General features: G+C 35.7%; 1 protein-coding gene and 1 long non-coding RNA gene across 2 annotated transcripts; one reads left to right on the plus strand and one right to left on the minus strand.

The window, feature by feature from the left end:
• The first annotated feature begins 695 nt into the window (after positions 1-695).
• LOC136805622 (uncharacterized) lies at positions 696-7,687 on the plus strand. Its single transcript, XM_067062196.1, has 4 exons — positions 696-989; positions 4,570-4,904; positions 5,878-6,021; positions 6,366-7,687. Exons 1-4 carry the CDS (start codon positions 950-952, stop codon positions 6,525-6,527), a joined length of 681 nt encoding a protein of 226 aa, XP_066918297.1. The 5' UTR covers positions 696-949; the 3' UTR covers positions 6,528-7,687.
• An 843-nt stretch (positions 7,688-8,530) lies between these two features.
• On the minus strand, positions 8,531-14,121 carry LOC136805623 (uncharacterized). Its single transcript, XR_010846428.1, has 3 exons — positions 13,752-14,121; positions 12,025-12,193; positions 8,531-8,907 (listed from the first exon to the last, which is right to left on the minus strand). It is a non-coding gene; the product is annotated as an uncharacterized lncRNA (long non-coding RNA).
• Positions 14,122-14,519: the final 398 nt, after the last annotated feature.

Consider the following 14,519-nt stretch of genomic DNA (forward strand, 5'->3'; position numbering starts at 1 on the left):
GTTGTTACTTGGCATGAATTTCTTTCTCTCTAAGAGTCGATTTTCGACTTTTGGCTCGGACATACCTGTCACCTTGCAAACTTAGTACCTCCCCCCGGGTTCGAATCTTTCTGTAATTCGAGCTAAAACATTGGTCTCCTTGACTAGAGAGTAGTGTAAAATACTCTCTATAATTCGAAGCTTTCTCTAATTCGAAGAATTTCTTTATCCGTTGAAGATCGAATTAGAGAAAGAGAAAGAGTTCTGTGTAGTTTTTTATTAGGATGAAATTGTTCCGTGTTGGTGGGATTAATATAGTTTGTCATAAAAGTTTTCCTTCTGGATATCTTCAAGCTGAGTATCATGGAGGTCATGGAGTCTTTGAACATCAGTACAGTGTACTTCCAATGAGTTATAGTTGATACCAAGGACAAATGATATTTTTTCAAAACCATGATTTAGTTAAGCTTTTTTTCTTAACAAACTGTTAGCTTAAGTAATGAGAATTAAAAAAATTGCGTGAGTTAAGCTACAGGGATACCTATTTTAACTGAGAAAATAAATTAAATTGAAAATACACCTCGATATAGCATTAGCTTTTAATTAGGATTGACAATAGTTTAAGATTAACAAGGTATTAAATTTCACAACAAACATTGCGAGCTTAACCTCATTTATGAAAGTTGTATTTTTTCTTTTCTCTGTTAAAGTTTAAGTACGTACTTTACACAAAAGTACTTGGTACAAGTCAAGAATAGATGTTTCGGTTCTCTGTGAGTCAAACAAGCACTCTGGTTTTAGCTTAATGAGAAGTCACATTTGAACTGAATTCTAGTTGATCTTTTTTCATGTTATGTTTCAAAATTAGAATGAAAAATACCTTCCGAAGAAATTAAGAGCTTGACCTTTGTTACAGTGTTAAAAAAATTTGGGATTGTTTGCATTTTTGTTGGACGAATATTTTGACATAATGACAATTGATGTTAAAGATATTCAAATCATTAATAAAGGTAATTACAGTTTTGTTAATTTGGAAATGCTAATTAATGTTAATTAATTGAACATTACAGTCGTCACCATTGAGTTACCAAACCGGAAGAGCTAGAGGCGAGACTCCTTGATGGGAAATGAAACCACTTATTTCCCATCCAGAACGCCCGCGCGAAGTCTTTGCACAAACGCCGGATTGAAACTAAAATCTATCGCTAGATTTGAAAAAATTATAGTCATCCAAAACAAAGGAACCACTAGATACAATCCGTCGTCATGATTACGGCGCGTTCTATGCGCGTTTTGAATGGGAAATAAGTAGCTTCAATTTCTCTTGCTTGAGAAGGGTTAAAGTTTCGCCTTTAGCCCTTTGGGTTCGAAACTCAATGGTAGTCCCCTTCTTCAGACCTGTAACGTTTTTGCAGCGTTTCCTTTGCGTAGTCACTTGAGTATCGTTACTACATAGCATCACCAACATTCAGCCTTGGTCAGGCCCGGTGGAAGCGAGGAGACTGGGAAGACTTCAGCCTCCCCACTTGTGAACAAATGAGATTTTTTTCTCAAACTCCTAGCGAATTTTATCTCATTTTGAGCCTTCAGCCTCCCCACTTTTACGGTTGCTCCGCCTGACCTGTTGGTGATAGTAGCACAACAGTATATCATTCAGCTACGGTGCACAAGGTTGTGGGTTCGACCACCCATTCGGGTTATACCAAACATTTAGTAAAGATGATACTCTGATGCTTGAGGCTCCCCCAGCGGTTTTCGTGATTGCGTGATTGGCATTTTTCCGTGATTGCATGATCAGACGAACCAGCGTGATCAACGTGATCGTGATAGAAAGAAAATTTAACTCGTGATAACGTGATTTGGGAATTTTTTGCGTGATTGCATGGCTTTGAAAGGTGACTGAAGGAAGGTCTCATAATTCTATGCTTGATGCTAAGCAACTAAAGAGATGGATCAAGGGTAAGTGGTGAAATCCAGGGAAAAGAGTGGCACCCTAAGCTACCTTCAGTTAGACAGCTAGAGAAAAGGGAGCCTTATAAACATCCAATATTTTTTATACCTTCGAATGTTCTTGACTGTTTTACTTTTAAGCCTATGAATGTTCGTAAGATGTTCTTATTTTCACCGTTTTGCGAGTACTTTTGTGTGGTTTCCTAAGAAATTTGGTCCGCTAAGCCTTAAATGTTCTTAGCTTGTTCTTAATATTTTGGCCATCGGCCATATATTGTTTTATACTTTGTTCTTATAAAAACGGTGTATTTCATTTGGTTGTCCGTAAAAACTTAATTCCTTTTTTCAAAAGCTAGCCCAGCTGTCACACCACGTTGTTTCAATGTTCATACAACGTTATATGGCCGTTGTGAACGTTAGAAAAACGTTGAAACAACGTTGTGTGCCAGCTGGGAGTACACATTACTTATCTGGCACCCAGATGATGAAATTTTCATCCGACACGCTAAAGCTCTAAAAGTCGGGAAAATTTTCAACATCTGGAAGGTTTACATTACGGAATTTTGCGAGACCACGTCAAGAATTTTGCAGCGGGAGGTCTGGTAACCCAGCCCTCGTTTTCGGGGATTGGTGGGTCCAACCGAAATATTTCTAGGTTTACGGGCAAGGACTGTTAAACCCAACTGAGGATGCGGCACATCAAAAACCGACTATCATTCCTCTCCGATGGGAAATTGGCCCGCTCCCTTTAGAGCTTCAGCGTGGGCGGCCGCCAATCCGCCATCGGAATATCAGATAAACACATTACAGATAATTCAAGAATATCTTGGGAAATTTATAAACAAAAAGCAGAGTTAAGCTCTAAGCTCCATGATCGGCAACATCAAAGAAACTAAACAGATACTTAAAAGCTACTTTAAGACACTTTTAGAAAATAGAATGATCTCATTTTGTAATAAATCACAAGAGGGTTTGTTTATAACTTGAAGCCTCACTTAGTATCTGTTTACAAATGAAAAGTATGTGATTTCAATGAGAATCTTATACGTTCAGGAAATCTCAATTGAATCCTGGACTGAACTGAAATCGTGTGATGAGAATCACGTCAAAGAATACACCTTTTCGACCGTATTCGCCAATTGCCGCGCGGGCATTTTTTTTCCTGTTTTACCACCCAAAAACCGCCCCAGTCTTTTTTTTTCGCACCTAAAGGCAATAGAAAAAAGTGTAAAAAGGATTGGATCGAGTTTAGGGTGGTAAATCAAATAATTAAGTGACGTGACTACAGTCGAAAAAGTGTATACCGTATGAATGGAATTATTAGGAAACGATTTGTCAATACCACAAATTTTGTCCATGCGTAAAGTATCCTACTTGCCAAATAAAGTCGTATTTGAAATTATAAATAAATTGAAAGATTCTAATTTGCAATACATCCCAGCTGGCATATAACGTCAAATAAATGACACACAACGTTATTTCAACGTTCATCTAACGTTATATGGACGTTGTGAACATTAAAGGTTTTGTTTTTACATAAGTGTTCCCGTTTCATATCAGACACATATTTCATATCAGGACAGTGCCTGCCTATCACTGGTTTAAAAAATTCTACCGGGTCTGTGAGAAGGGAGTGTAGTTAAATGTGTAGTAAAACCTCATTCCTACCCTAACTTTTCCTGCGTGATATCCGCGTCTCAACCCAACTGGCGTGCCAGTCTAAATATGTTCTAAGCATATAGAAAAATTCACGCCGTTAAAGCTGGAATCTCAGGAGTATATTTTGACCATATTTTTAGATTTCCTATAGCCTAGAAAACGCTATATTGCCAAAAACCAGTGTGTCTTAGCCTACTGAATACGGGCTTAGTTAACTAGGCTTTCTCTGCATGGTGAGGATGAGGAAATCGAAAATGTATAAGCACTTCCGAACATATCGTCAAGCCCTCCTTTCACAGCTTCCCTTCCATTATGCGGGTTATACCACCTCTCTCTCTCTCTCTTTGCATGGTAGGATTTTCTATATTAGCTCCTCTTTATCTTATTTTTCCTGTAGCCAAATGATCTCAATTTAGTCTGAATAACGTCACATGACGTCACATTATGACTACGCAATCAGCGCTCCGCATACATAACCATAGTCCGTAAAAACCTGGAAGTCTGGAAGCTTATTTTTTTAACTTTTTGTCAGCTTTTTCCTTTGTTGCTATCAAAAAATAAAGATCAATTTGCTCAGTTTTTGATCAAGTTTTTGACCAAGTACCCCTCTTGGGATTGGTTTAAGATTCAATCACATGATCAAAAAGTGAGCGAAACAAACGCAAGTTCAAGTAAGAAACAATGGAAAGACACAAAAGGCTTCCGCAAACCGGGTTTTTTATACGGACTATATGGCGTAACCGACCAATTTGACCACGTTCAAGCAATACTCCTCTCCTCTTATCAGTAACATTGTCTATATGAAATTTGATATTTCTAAGCAAATGCCAAACTCGTTCTCAATCCTTTAGATCGATTTTTATGATTCTGACAGCGCTCACGGTTGTGTCACGTTCACCAGTATAAACAAAAAGTGATGCAAGAGGCTCAGGGTACGTGACCGAGATTTGATAATAAAAATTTTTCCTTTTTTACTTCTAGCTATTCCACCATCGACGCCAGGATGTCAACCACATCACGCAACACCGCATTTCCATGGCAGCTCTAAATCTTTAAACATGATCATTGGGTACAAAACAACACCTCAGTACCCACTCCACGCTATTGATACTATAAGCCAAAGAGATGTACACAATCTAGTTTCATACGCTGGGGAATTAAATTATAACACAGCGGGAACTCCACATGGCAGTAATAAAGATATTCGAAGTCTTTATTCTACAGAAGATCACCATAATGTCAATAAAATGTATTTACCAAGTCGCCAGAATTCGATCATCTGCGCGCAGAATCCAAGATTTTCAACATACGGATATGTGAGTATTAAATAAAGTCAACTCTCTCTAATTCGAACTTCTGTTATCCAAATCTTTCTGTAATTCGAACTAAAATATTTCTCCCTTCAGCTTAAAAGTGGTTTAAATTAATCTCTGTTACTCGAATCTTTCTCTAATTCGAAGAAAACTTTTGGTCACATGAAGATCGAGTTAGAGAGAGTCAATTGTATTATCTTTTGGGATTTTAATCTAGGATGAAATACTGTTACAAGTCAGTCTAATCGAAAGCCAAAAATAGAACTTTTTAATCCTTTTTTGATTCGTATTAAAAGCTCCATTTTTAAAAATTCGACTAAACTGCAAGTTTCTGGAGTTTCACTGACAAGAGCAATTTCTCCGAATGAAAAAAAGTCTTCTACTATCTAATCTATCCTTTTGCCCTCCCTGTTCATATCAAGTAGACCTAATTTCAAAGTATGTATTCCCCTACGGTAAAACTTTATTATTTTTCCAACCTCGTTCGAATGCCTAATCCCTTTTTTGACTGATGAGGATATAATCCCACAGATTTCTGTCCGAAAAGCCCGAAGGGCTAGGTCTCTCATACTTTAAGCTCTTCAAAGCAACAAAAATTGAATATCGCAAAAAATATTGCTGTTATTTTTTTCGAAAACCCGCGAAGCTCCTTACTGGTCAAGCGCTGAGATTCTATTGTAATGTCACGTGACCTATGTAGGATTTCCTACGAAAGCACGACATCTAGCCCTTTGATCTGTGGATTAGCCCTGTAGGGAATGATAAACATGACATAAACATTTAGAGATAACGCAATATTTTCCAAAATCCGAGACCTGGGCCAAAACTCATCAAATAAAAAAAAAACGTCGATGACGTTCACCCTGGGATCAAGGGTGTTGTTTTAAGTCAAAATTAAAATTGAAATTTCGACTTACCGAATCTATCTTTTATTGACAATGATTTTCACAATCTTTCTTTTCACCAACATATTTAGCCACATACGGTTGTATTGAGTCAAGGTTCATCAGAACTGGAGAAACACCAAGCAGCAGATATACCAAATTATGGAAAACTGGCCTGGTTTGCTTGTATATTCTTTTTTCCTCTTGGTTTGATTGCACTGAAGAAACATTACGAGGTAAAATGAATTTCAACATTCAGATAACTAAAGTCTGTCCCAATATTCCTTTCATTTTCTAATTCTAAATCTCGCTAAATCTTTTCTATCTCATAATATCCTACTCCTTATTATCTTTTCAACAAGCAAAAAATCACTATCAAATTTTATATACTATCAAAAATTATATCCTGTTCTTACTTCACTATTTGTGAGTATTGTTGGTGTTTTTTTAGTCCGCAAAGCCTAAAAAATGTTCTTAATTTGTTCTTAATATTTTAGCCAACGAAGCCTTATGTTCTTGTTTAGTTTTTTCTTATATAGAAAGCGTGTATATAATCTGAATATATCTGATTCCGTTACAGACACGAAAGTTTCGTTATCGGAACCCGGATAAAGCACGAGCAGCATCAGACGTGACTCGATTCTTTGGAGCGTTTTCTATTCTTCTTGGAATTGTTCTTTACGCCCTAATTGTTGTAATTCGGTTACGTTTATCTTACGAAAATGGCGAAAAGTTCATATGACAGAGATTATTAACTGAAGAAGCATTTTAGCTTTAAGGAGAAGCTGTGAAATGGTGGAATATTCAATGCTGTTAACAGCAATTCATGAAATGACTTCCCAGCTGGGACACAACGTTGTTTTAACGTTCAAATAACTTTATTTGGACGTTATTAATGTCACATGGACGTTGCTTTGACGTTGTGTGCCGTCTGGGTTAGTAGTAGGTCTAATAACAATCTGATTGACCTGACAAAATAATTTTTGTGAGAGCTATCAGATTCATCACAAAACGAGCTCAGGGACTGGGTATGAATTTGTTTTAATGCTAAGAGATTATCGAATCATTGGTCCCCAAAAGGAAGAACATCAAAAAGGACATCCATATGACCTCCATAACGTTGTCAGTCAACTAGGAAAGGATTTAGATACAAAGGACGAGGAACATGGAAGCTCGAAGAAATTTAAGATTCTTAATAGCGAAAATTTTTTCTTTGTTGTAAATTAGAGAGGAATCATATGGATGAGAACCTTTTGTTTGTTGGTGTAAACGTTAATCGTTTTTTGCTATTTCAGATAATTTATACAGTGCTGGAAATGTGCTTAACCGTAAACGTAAACACACGTTATTATTAACATATACCTTTGAGAATTGTTTGCTGGTCATCAAAATACATATCTTATAATATTTTAAATCATTTACCTTATCGGCCAACTTAAGTCAGCCCTAAGTGACTAAAATTTGGCTTGGTGACTAAAATTAGGGCCAACTAAAAATTTGGGCCGATTAAAATTTGGGCCGACTAAAAATTTAAAAATGGCCAAAACTTAATTATTAGTCGGCCCTTAATGACAAAATTTTGACGAGGTGACTAAAATAAGGGCCGACTAATAATTAAGGCCGAATAAAATTAAGGCCGACTAAGTTTTGGCCGATAAGGTAAAGCATTTTTATTTGAAAATTAGAAACGTATTGAAATTTTGTATGTATATATTTATAATGAAATAAAATAAAATTAAATAATTTGGCAGAGACTCTCAAAGGAGGGTAACGCCCCTAACTCACAATCACATTTGCTGTGAAAGAAAATGATAACATCTATATGGCCCCCTATATGCCTAAAATATTTTACAGATTAAGTAAGGCAAAGCAGAAAGAAAACTTTAAGTTTGTTAAACTATACTTTAAAAAGCTTACTATATTCATACATCCCCTTATCACAGACCTGGTAGGATTTTTTCAACCAGTGGAGGTAAAAATAACGGACTAAAATTCGATGGATATTGATATTCCCATATCTTTACGGCTGGGGATTTCAATTCTTTTGTTTTCTAGTCCAGAAAATTAAATGGGGATGGGAAAAACAGCATTATATTTTGCAGTGAGAATTGGTTTATTTGATTATTTTCAGTGGAGACAAAAATTGGAGGATAATTTTCCATCGGAGACGATATTTTAGCCAATTTTTCCAGTGGGAAGGGTTCCAAATGGGTTTGTGAAAAGGGCGTGTATTTCTTAAAATTTTACAGGGCTAATCTATAAAATTTTAAAAAGAAGCGATAGTTAGAAAGGAAATTTACAATCTCGTACCCAGCCCGCTCACCTCTTGATTCAAAGAAGGTTTTGTTTTTAAATAAGAGTGATAACGTTTGCTCACTCATCAATTTTAATTCACAAGCTTTTTCACATTGGATTGACACGGATGTAGAGCAAGATTGGTTAGAAAGAGGAAAAGAAAAACATTTTCTTTTGCTTATATCAGCATAATACAACAATAGGCAGACACTGTCCTGATATGAAATATGTGTCTGATATGAAACGGGAACACTTATGTAAAACTAAAACCTTTAACTGATGGTGGACGTGGTACAATACTTTTGTGAGTGCTATAGACCTTTTCATAAATTACGTCATGAACATCACTTACCTCGTATTCGAGCAATTACCATGGTGATTATGTTTCTTTCCTTGAGACATTAAATGATTATTTTATGAATAGGAAGTAGATTTAATAAAATCCGCTGGGAGTTAATCATCATAGTAATTGTTCGAATACGAGGTAGGTGATGTTTGTGAAGTAATTTATGAAAAAAGTCTATTAGAATCAAAAATAAGCGAACAAAGGGGCTGGGTTCGAGTTTGAGAAAATTAAGCTGATAAACAATAGAAAAGTACAGCTAAACCCAATGTTACAAAACTGTTCTGTATAGTAACACTGGACGAACATTTTTCAAGACTTTCGTTACAATTTGAACCATCACAACAACATATTCGAGTACCATTTACAGTCCGACCACATTTATCTTCAACAACTTTTTGTAAACATTGTCGTACAATTTCCCCATTTGGTCCTTCTGCAATCATACATTTGTTAGCAAAAGTTTCAGTCTTTGTTAGCGTATCTAAGAAGGCAAAAAGTTTATCTGATATTCCGATGGCGGATTGGCGGCCGCCCACGCTAAAACTCTAGGGGCAATTTCTCATTGGAGAGGAATAATAGTCGGCCTTTAATGTGCTACAACCCCAGTCGGGTTCAACTACCCTTGCGGGTAAAGCTAAAAATATTTCGGTTGGACCCAACAATCCTTGATGCAGTCTTGAGGGCAACTTTTTCCGGACACCCTGTATTGCGGTACCGCTATTCCGATCTAGCTGTCAAAACGTGATTTAAAGTTTTGATTTTAAATAATAAGAGTGATATCATTTGCTTACTCATCAATTTTAATTCATATGCTTTTTCACATTGGATTGACATGGATGTGGAGCAAGATTGGTCAGAACGAGGAAACTGTACCGCAATAATTCTTTTCATAAATAGTAGCCGAATCCTACAGTCGCTTTAGTCCAATTTCAATTCAAGCAATATTCCTTTTTGCAACTGGATTTGAATTTATGAAGCTTTATTATCTACCTTATCGGCCAAAACTTAGTCGGTCCTAAGTGACTAAATTTTGGCTTGGTGACTAAAATTAGGGCCGACTAAAAATTAGGGCCGATTAAAATTAAGACCGACTCAAAATTTGGGCCAAATTAGAAGTTTATAATTAAGCTTTCCTTATTTCCCAGTATTTTAAGCTTTCTCCTATTTTCCATCTGCTTGTAAATTTAGAAAATGGCCCAAATTTTTAGTCGGTCTTGATTATTAGTCGGCCCTTAGTGACTGAATTTTGATGAGGTGACTAAAATTAGAGCCGGCTAAGTTTTGGTCGATAAGGTATACATATTGTTTGTCCCGGTAAATGTTGTTTGACCCGGTAAATAACTTTTATAGATAAAACAAGACGACTTAAAGTCGAAAATTTCGCCTAGAATTTAAACTACATAGGAAAAACAAGAAGTAGAGATTGAAGCCAATTTGAAATCTACTTTACATCGAGCCTTGATGAAACAATTTTACAAGAACAACGAGGCTTAAAATCACTAAAAAAGAGACCAATTTAAGAACAACTGTTGTTTAATTTTTAAGAACTAATAAACAAAGGTAATATTGTGCGCCATCTCTTGTTTATTTTGTAAGAGCTAATTACTGAAAGGTATATTACCGTCTATCAAGAGTTATTGATTTGATTCTTATAAAGTAAATGCTTATAAGAAAAATAAAAATGCTCATATTGTGTGCCATTGCTTGTTTACTTTGTAAGAGCTAATTACCGAAAGGTTTATCACCGTCTATCAAGAGTTATTGATTTGATTCTTATAAAGTATATGCTTATAAGAAAAAAAAGTAAGCTCATATTGTGCGCCATCCCTTGTTTACTTTGCAAGAACTAATTACCGAAAGGTATATCACCGTCTATAAAGAGTTATTGATTTGATTCTTATAAAGTAAATGCTTATAAGCAAAATAAATGAGCTCATAATGTGCGCCGTTCCTTGTTTACTTTGGAACAGCTAATTACCGAAAGGTTTATTACCGTCTATCAAAAGTTATTTATTTGATTCTTATAAAGCAAATGCTTATATAAGAAAAATGAATATGTTCATATTGTGCGCCATCTCTTGTTTATTTTGTAAGAGCTAATTACTGAAAGGTATATTACCGTCTATCAAGAGTTATTGATTTGATTCTTATAAAGTATATGCTTATAAGAAAAATAAATACTCTTAGGTGCCAAATAAACGGGGGGGTTCGAATAATCGGGGGGGTTGGAAAATTTTTGAAATTTCAATAAACGGGGGGGGGCCTAATTGCCGGGGGGGTTGGAAATTGTACTTATGAAAACCCAAAAATAAGGTAAATATAGGCTAAAATCAGGCTTTTTGGAGCAAAATAAGGGGACTTCTTTTAGCCAACTGAAAATATTCTTTAAAATTAATAAACGGGGGGGTCCTAATAAGGTCTGGGGGGGTTGGAAAATTTTCGAAAAATTAACAAGCGGGGGGGACCGTTTATTTGGCACCTAAGAGTATGCTCATATTGTGCGCCATCCTTTGTTTACTTTGTAAAAACTAATTACCGAAAGGTATATCACCGTCTATCAAGAGTTATTGATATTCTTATAAAGTATATGCTTATAAGAAAAATAAGTAAGCTCATATTGTGCGCCATCACTTGTTTACTTTGTAAGAACTAATTACCGAAAGGTATACTACCGTCTATAAAGAGTTATTGATTTGATTCTTATAAAGTAAATGCTTATAAGAAAAATAAATGAGCTCATATTGTGCGCCGCTCCTTGTTTACTTTGGAACAACTAATTATCGAAAGCTATATCACCGTCTATCAAGAGTTATTGATTTGATTCTTATAAAGTAAATGCTTATGAGAAAAATAGATATGCTCATATTGTGCGCCATCCCTTGTTTACTTTGTAAGAGCTAATTACCGAAAGGTATATCACCGTCTATCAAGAGTTATTGACTTGATTCTTATAAAGTATATGCTTATAAGAAAAATAAATATGCTCATATTGTGCGCCATACTTTGTTTACTTTGTAAGAACTAATTACCGAAAGGTATATTACGGTCTATCAAGAGTTATTGATTTGATTCTTATAAAGTATATGCTTATAAGAAAATAAAGAAAAAATCAAAACTGTGGAGCTAAAGACACAAAGATATATGACGTAATCCAAAGAAAACCAACGAAATTCGTCCGTGGTTATACGAGCGTGTAATTTGTAAATTAAATTTAGTGAGTTCGTCCACCGTATCAAGCACTTTCGTTTTCTAATTTTTTTTCCGAGGACACCGCAGAAAGGCTATCGTAATACTTTCGCTAAGCGAAATTAATAAAAGAACTAAATGCTTAAGAGGATGGACAAACGGCAGCGAAAGGAGATCCATTTGGGTTTTTGCATGGGCCTTATAAACGAGGAAGCAAGCTTCACTCTTTTGCAAATTAATTTTTTCAATAATGATCACCCGCATCCTTTGGCAATATCCGCATAAGCGGGACGTAAAAATATGTATATGTTCGGAGAAATGTTCCCCAAAGTGCTACATCCAACCGAAAATGTCAACTTTGTCCTGAATCGCTGGGACCTATGCTATGCTACAGGGTTAAACTTATACTTACTAAATGTACTACACTGCATAATTGAAGATTTTATCTTCACAACTTCATTCGTTAATACGCTTTGATGACAAGTCAGTCCAGTGAACTTTCTTTCTTCGTTGTGCTTGCCATTGTAACAAGATTGTATAAAAGTTTCATCATTGCAATTGTCTTTATCACAACAGCATACCTGTGATATTATAAGAAATTTTGTCGTTTTTTGACACGCTTTTTTATTAAGTAGTATTAAAACTACTTTCTCTTCATAAAAAAATGTCTCAAGGGATGTGATCACTATTGAAATTTGCTTGAATACGAATAATCTATGAAAAGGTTTATTGCGGTACCGTTATTCCGATCTACAGGGTGTCCCTAATTAAAGTATCGAGTTTGAACATGCGATTGAGTAGAAAAGTTTGTGTGTGTTATCGCTAAAATATGAGAGCGTTCTCCATCACACAGGCTTATTACAAAAGGTAGTTACAACGTATAAATTAATCGTAATGACAAAGAAAAAAGAGGGAGAGCTTAAAATACAATTTTGTGAACACGCACAAAAAACTTTCTACTCATAGTTGTGTTTCGACTCGATACTTTAATCAGGGACACCCTGTAGAAGTAGTAGTGCGACCATTGAGTTTAAATCCCGAAGGGCTAGAGTTCAATCTCTAACCTTTCTCAGGCAAGAAAAAGTGAAGCCTTAAAAAATGCGCCGCATTTTTGACGACAGATTGAATCTAGCAATTCCTTTGTTTACGATTGATATTTTTTTCGAAATTTAGCAGTAAATTTTAGTTTCAATTTGTCATTTGTGTAAAAATCAGACGAGCCGCTCAAGGCCAACTATGGTAGGATCTGTTGGCTTCAAATCCTACCAAGGAGATTGAATTCAAGCCGTTCGGGCTTATACTTCATTGGGTACGAGTCGATACATTTTTTCCGGACACCCTGTATTGCGGTACCGTTATTCCGATCTAGCTGTCAAAACGTGATTTAAAGGCTTTGATTTTAAATAAGAGTGATATCATTTGCTTAGGCAAGACCAATTTAACTTGTTGTTCTACGGGCCCGACCGACCCTATTTATTTCCACTACAATATATTTTACACACTAGTTATTTGTAAGAATTAAAATATGAACAAAGCTGAAAATTAATTCAAGAAATTGAAAAATCATAAAAAGCATTGCATACACTTAAATTTCATTATGATCATCATGGAAGATAAAAAACAAAGTGAATTTTTGATCCAGATACTTTTTGGAAAATTTTCTCGGTACCTTACCAACCCTGATAAATGAAGAATTTATTCTTATTTTGCCGACAGATAACGATCTGTCCGTAGAACAACAAATTAAATTGGTATCGCCTACTCATCAGTTTTAATTCACAAGCTTTTTCACATTGGATTGACATTGATGTGGAGCAAGATTGGTCAGAAAGAGGGAAAGAAAAACATTTTTTGGCTTATACAGTTGACGCTCTCTAATTCGATCTTCAAGGGGAATTGGATTTTCATCGAATAAGGGAGCTTATCGAATAAGGGAGCGTCGTTTATGAGTGTTTCTTGTTGACGGGGACTTTAAATTTCATCGAATAAGGGAGTCTATCGAATAGTAGAACGCCGAATTAGAGAGCGTCAACTGTATTAGCATAAAATAACAATAGGAAGACACTGTCCTAACATGAAATATGTGTCTGATATGAAACGGGAACACTTATGTAAAAATAAAACCTTTAAATCCTTTACCTTCGCTTTATAGTTAATTCCAAATGCAGTAGCATCAATGTCGATGCCACAAAATTGATCCATTGTTTTATTCAAACATCCAGTTATATTTCCTACGTTGTCAAACTGTGCCGCCACACATTTAGTTGTGATTGGATCTATACAAATGTGTAAAAATAAAGTAGACTCTAAACACATTATTTACAGCTTGTTCTTATATATAAGAACAATGCCAGCTGGCACACAACGTTAACGTTCTTTTAACGTTATATGGACGTTGTAAACGTTGAAAGAACGTTGTGTGCCAGCTCGGATAAGGCTTCGGTTGCAAATATACGTTTTTTAAAGAACATTTGAGGGTATTAAGAATTTTTAAGAAAATCGGGAAAATTTTCCGTTAAAATCGGACTTGTTCTTAACATTTTGAACATTATTCACCGGATGATCAATGAGCTAAATCTCATGAAAACATCTAATGTCCAAATTCAGAATTGTAAAGTTCGACAGAGGAGGGAGAGCCTCGTCAATGTAACTACGGTCATCACACCTTTTCGACCATAGCCGCCAATTGCCGCGCGGGCATTGTTTTGTCCGTTTTACCATCCTAAAACCGTCCCAGTCTTTTTTTCACACCTAAAGACAATAGAAAAAAGTGTAAACTAAAACAAGGATTGGATCCAGTTTAGGGCGGCAAGTTAAATAATTAAGTGGTACGCGCCTGACCGCGCGACTACGGTCGAAAAGTAGACTGGAGTCGTTTATAATGCGTGTAATACTAATAATACCAAT

This window comes from Clytia hemisphaerica, unplaced genomic scaffold (assembly GCF_902728285.1).
Source record: "Clytia hemisphaerica strain Z4C2 unplaced genomic scaffold, Clytia hemisphaerica genome assembly, whole genome shotgun sequence".
NCBI classification, from domain to species: domain Eukaryota; kingdom Metazoa; phylum Cnidaria; class Hydrozoa; order Leptothecata; family Clytiidae; genus Clytia; species Clytia hemisphaerica.

Excerpts from the sequence above, each read along its gene's own strand:
- LOC136805622 (XM_067062196.1), top strand. The coding sequence starts at position 950 with ATGACAATTGATGTTAAAGATATTCAAATCATTAATAAAG. Across the intron at positions 990-4,569 it reads TATTCAAATCATTAATAAAG|CTATTCCACCATCGACGCCA; the intron begins GTAATTACAGTT and ends TTTTACTTCTAG. Across the intron at positions 4,905-5,877 it reads GATTTTCAACATACGGATAT|CCACATACGGTTGTATTGAG; the intron begins GTGAGTATTAAA and ends CAACATATTTAG.